This window comes from Protomyctophum parallelum, assembly GCF_964188405.1.
Source record: "Protomyctophum parallelum genome assembly, chromosome: 4".
NCBI lineage: Eukaryota > Metazoa > Chordata > Actinopteri > Myctophiformes > Myctophidae > Protomyctophum > Protomyctophum parallelum.
The window spans coordinates 100560-106431 of NC_139700.1; the positions used below are offsets into that span (position 1 = coordinate 100560).

At 42.5% G+C, this 5872-nt stretch overlaps 1 protein-coding gene across 1 annotated transcript; it reads left to right on the top strand.

Moving 5' to 3' along the window:
* Nucleotides 1–472: 472 nt before the first annotated feature.
* Nucleotides 473–3694, top strand: LOC310858006 (uncharacterized protein; the record flags this gene model as incomplete). Its single annotated transcript, XM_083764050.1, has 2 exons — nucleotides 473–633; nucleotides 3016–3694. The coding sequence occupies 2 exons, from the start codon at nucleotides 473–475 to the stop codon at nucleotides 3692–3694; spliced, it is 840 nt and encodes a 279-aa protein (XP_083620176.1).
* Nucleotides 3695–5872: the final 2178 nt, after the last annotated feature.

Consider the following 5872-nt stretch of genomic DNA (forward strand, 5'->3'; position numbering starts at 1 on the left):
TCTTCTGAACCAGATGAGCTACAAATGCAAACTTGTTGTCCATTTCAGGATGTTTGACAATAAGAAACATTTTGGAATACTTATCTTTATGATTGGGTGTGTCTGGCCACACACACCCCGTGGGCACACTGTGAGGCGTGGAGGCGTCATTTGGGCGTCGCGTCAGGAGTCACTTTAATGCCTTCCGGGGCTTTGGGCGGTCCCTAGAGGAGACGCACACGGAAGCCTATTTAAAGGCCTGTAGTCCTCTATTTATTGGTTGGCGAAGTGGGCGTGAGAGTGACAAGATGTTGACACACAGGGAAAGGCGCATTCTAATATTGGTGGCGGTGAGAAGGAGAAGGAGGATGATGATGATGAGGAGGGCAGCGGAGGCTGAAGATAACGGGGCCAGACCCAGAAGGAGGTATTGGGTCCATCCGATCGGTACGCGAAGAGCAGAACAAGGGGAGTAGCCTACCTGCATCTATTCATGGAGCTACGCCAGGACGAAGAACGCTTTCAAGAGTACTTCAGGCTCTCTGTGGAGCAGTTCGACTGGGTGCTGGACAAGGTGAAGGAACAGATCGAGAAGCAAGACACTTTTTTCCGGAAAGCCATCAGTCCGGGCGAACGTCTTGCCATCTGTTTACGGTAACTACCGCACCATGTTCATTGCTGTTGTTTACATTTCTACTGTGATCGGTCGCTAGTAGCCTTGGATCACAATACTATCTGTCATGCCCGTCTTGGTCTCCACAATAGTGTTTGCACTTTCGGATTTAAAATATAACTTGCTTGCCCCATGGCCAAGAATATTACAATTGTGCACGGGCTCTCGGAAGTACCCATATATTTCGCATTGTTCTATAAAAAAGCAGTCTAATGTGATCGGTGGCCATTTTCTCTGTATGCTTTCAACTATGCGAGTAACGTGGCCCTATTGGTTGGAGGGTGTATTGCACTCTGTTACATAGTTCATAGTTGTATCTGTGGCCATAGAGTTTAATAGCACTTCATATGGATATGTGTATTCAGATGTGGACCAAAAAGAGAGAAAGGCAAACACTATTTTGAACATCATCGAAGACTGTCATATAGGCTACAGTGTTATCAAGACACTGTCAGTGGTGGAGAGACTGTAAAGGGAAAATGCCTTAGCAATTAGCATTGTAGCCTATTCCCAAAAATTCAACTCACTGTGAGGCATGGTACAGGGAAGTGTATTTAATGTTTCCAGTCCACACTGTCATTCAAATCTTTAGTCTTTACCTTATTCTGTTCACAGTAGTGGAACAAGTTCTCAGATGTCTTACTTCAATAAATGTAGCAATAACACAATGTAGAAAATATTCAGTCACAAGTAAAAGTCATGTTTCCACAGCTTGAGTAAAGTTTTAGTAGCTGCTTTAGGCCTACTTGGCTTCCAAATATGCATGTATTATAGTACTAAGTAATGTACTCAAATGTATTTGAAAATACAAGCGTGTCGCTTTACAGCACAGTAGCCTTGCTATTTTCCAAGGATGAATTAACCATAAAATAGGTTTCAATTGGTCAATGTATTTCTTGTTAGAATATACTTATAGAGGCGAGAGTCTAAGTGGTAAACGTACTGGCCACTTTGAAGATTTGCATTATTATAACAAGAAATGCATTAACCAATTGAAACCTAAAAACAGATTCCTAGTTGCAACTATACTACAGCTCCATCTCAATGAAATAGAATAGGCTAATGTGTAAACGTTCAACTTGTGGTACTGTTGAGGTGTTATGGAAGCCCAGGTTTGTTTGATAACAGCCGTACATTAATTTGTATTGTTGAGTCTCATGTCTCACACCTTCCTCTTGACAATACAACCTAGATTCTTTGTGGAGTTCAGGTCAGGCCAGTTGGCTGGCCAGTTAGCACAGTAATGCCATGGTCAGTAAACCAGTTACTAGTAGTTTTGGCTCTGTGGGCAGGTAGGTGCTATAAGTGCTGCCTGAAAAGGAAGATCAGCATCAACATAAAGCTTGTCAATGTACGGAGGCACACAGTGCTGTAAAATATCATAATAGATGGTTGTGTTGAGACTCTGGACATGACAAAACATAGAGATGATTTTGGCCATGTTATCTGCTGGTGTTGAGCCACTGATAGTGAAAACTTAACAATGGTTTCAACACAGCCATCTTTTTAGAGTGCTTCAGTATGTTGACAAGCTTCATGGAGATGCTAATTTTCCTTTCCAGCTCGATTTGGCAACTGCCCACAGAGCCAAAACTACTGGTCAATGGTGTACTGACCATGGTATTACTGTGCCAACTGGCCTGACCTGAACTCCACAGAGAATCTAGGTTGTATTGTCAAGAGGAAGGTGTGAGACATGAGACTCAACAATACAAGGTTACATATCACCTCCATGCCACACCCCATTGATGAAATAATTTGTTCCAAAGTAGCCCAGACAAAGTATTGACGGCATACATTAATATACTTTTCAGATGGTCGACATTTCTCACATTTCTCTCGTAAAATATTCTTATTTGTTGAGATGGGATTTTTTGATTTTCATGAGCTGTACACCATAATCATCAAGATTAAAACAAAAAAAGGGTTTAAATACTTCACTTTATGCACAATTAATTGAGAATATATGAAAGTTTCACTTTTTGAATTATATTACGGAAGAAAAATAAGTTTTACACAATATTCAAATTCATTGAGATGGAGCTGTATATTGCATTCTTTTATCCCCTCTACACCATATGTCTTTGCTGCAAATGGCCATTATCCAAACTCACACCACGTGACATTGCTACGCATTGTGAGTGAGCTTGTAGATCAACTCTTTTTGGAAAACCTTTTTTCTCTGAATTGGGATGCTGGGGTTCAAGTTGTAAAATAATTGTAGTGGATCAAAATGTACATTATTTGCCTCAGATGTAGTGGAGTTGTGGATCATTAACCTTAATCCCATTACCAACCACATTTGTAACAGAGTGAGTTTAGCTTGTGTTATAACATGATGATTGTTGTCTATACTATTTCAGATACCTTACGCATGGGGATTCTTTTGCCACCATTGCTTACAATTTCCGTGTAGGCAAATCCACTGTGATCAAGATTGTGTCTACCGTTGCTGAAGCCATCTGGGAGTGTTTGGTACCAGAGTTGATGCCTGTGCCGACGAAGGACGAGTGGAAAGCTGTAGCCAATGTTTTTGAGCAGAAGTGGAACTTCCCTCACTGTGTGGGTGCACTGGATGGCAAACATGTTGTCATACAGGCACCCAGACATTCGGGGGCCCGTTTCTACAACTACAAAGGCCAGTATTCCATCGTCCTTCTGGCTGTTGTAGATGCCAATTACCTGTTCCGCATGGTCGATGTGGGAGGTTATGGCGGTTCCAACGACAGCGGCATCCTCTGGGCATCAGCGTTTGGTGAAGCTCTAAGGGACGGAACACTGAACCTCCCTGAGGATGAACCACTCCCAAACGCAGAGGACCTGGGACCGGTCCCATATGTTTTCGTGGCAGATGAAGCCTTTCCTCTGCGGCGGGACATGATGCGGCCAGTCCCTGGAAGGTACCTCCAGACCAACTCCCAGAGCATTTTCAACTATCGTCTGTCCCGTGCACGGATGATGGTGGAGATGACCTTTGGTGTGATGGCTTCACAATTCCGCGTCTTGCACACGGTGATCCAGCTGAATCCTCAGAATGCATAGAAGGTTGTGAGAGCCATCACTGTCCTGCACAACCTCCTCAGATGGCACCTTCAGTCATCTGCTTCCGACGTGGCAGAGGAGACTCCCGATTCCCTCCGCCCAATGGTGATTGTTGAGAATGATCCAGGTGAAGTTGCTCGGGCTGTGACCTGTGACCTTTGTTGAGTTCTTTAACTCACCAGCCGGTGCTGTGTCGTGGCAGGACGACCATGTTTAATCCTCTCCTACCCATTACCCTAATTTAATGTTCCTTCTCCATTTAATTTTTCTTCTCCTCGGGTCGCCACCTTGTAGTGGTGGAGAAGCTTGTGAGTTCCAATGAACCTGAGAGCTATGCCGTCTGGAGCTTTGCTCCTGGTAGGGTCACCCATGGCGGAAAGCTCAAGGGGGAGGTTCCAGACTAAGTGCGATCCAACTAAGGCAAATTAAAGCTGCAGCATACTTCAGCAGTGATGCAAATAGCATCCTGCATCCTTAGACTCACTAAAATGAGAAAGGACCCAAACCTGTCAGCCTCCGCGGGTCCTGGGATGCAATACTGTACTCGGTACTGTACTCTAATGTTGTTGAAGTAGGACTCCATAACATGTCTTTGGGACCCATTTAAAAGACCACCCCTGGGTCCTGGATCCTCCTGACCCACATCTGTTAAGGACAGTGTCTCCCCACATTACACAAATGCACAGACTTGTCCTCCATGAAGGGAATCTAGCCACCATGACATCCCTCATTTATTTTCAAGTCTTCCCTCATCCTTCATATTGGATATGTGTATGCAGATGTGGACCAAAAAGAGAGAAAGGCAAACACTATGTTGAAGATCATCGAAGAATGTCATATACAGTCTTATCAAGACACTGGTGGAGAGACTGTAAAGGGCAAATGTTGAAGCAATTAGCATTCCCTCAAGTTTTCCCCCTTCCCGGTAATTTTGTCACTTCTACATTTCCTGGTACTGGAGTCACTCTGCTGTCACCCAGGGAGGCTGTAGACGAGCACTTGATGCCAGCAGTCCTGGGGTCCTCACTGTGGTGGACATTTTTTGTGCAACTTTATTTCTGCCAGAGCCATATTTGTCTGTGTATAGAGTACTAGGGCTGTCAATCGATAAACATATTTAATCTGATTAATAACAAATTAACCGCATATTTTTATCTGTTCTAATTCTACCATAAACAGATCTTTATCAATGATATCTGTGGCGATATTAGGCCCGATAACTCTATCACGATGTTCGATATATTGCAATATTGCAAAAACATTAAGAAAGAAGAAGACAAACAATTTTTTTGAATTATGTATTTATTCCAAAATCGTACAAAATATTTTGCGTCACAAACTGGCCAATAAGTACATGAATCTTGCCTCCTCCAAACAGTAAATCACTGACCGCAACCTGTCCACAATGTAATTGACAAGCAACAAAATAAGATGGACACATTGAAATGCTAAGCATAACGTGAAATGAACCTGGACCAATTTCATGAACGATATATCACGATATCTGTAACGGTGTATTGATTGAGGAAGTATTGCGATATATTGATATATTGGCACACCTGTATTATCAACATGGGGGTAGGGAGGCAAATGCTTTGCTTAATTGCTTGCTGTTTATTATTGGAACAATGACAAATACTGTCTAGAATCTTCAAGTAACATGGGAAAAAGGAAAAAAATGTTCCATTCCAATAGGACCACAATTGAAACAAGGACTTTTGTATTATCCTTTTAGCTACATTTCTGTCTATTAACAATAGGCTGATTATACTGTTAAGATCTGATCATGGAACTCAGCAAACCAAATTACATCATGTTGATGTTATGATGATGATGATTATGATATTTTAGTCATTTCCAGGACGTCTTCACCAGTTGAAATAATATAGCTTATACTGGGCTAGATCTGACTAGTTTCATCTGGCCTCTATCAGACTCTTTCTGATTCATCCAGAGATGTCTGTGGGCAGAATTTATGTTGGTTGAAAACCGGTTGATCTATTCTGGGCCAGATGGACTTGGTTTGACTTAATCTGGCCCCAATCGAGACGTCACTAATTTGTCCAGGTCCTGACCGTGCTTGCTGGGAAGGAGCATGCTGACGGACATGGAGAGCTGTGTCCTAAACTATATGTAGGCTATAGCTCAAATAAATAATTATGTGATTAAAATAATCAA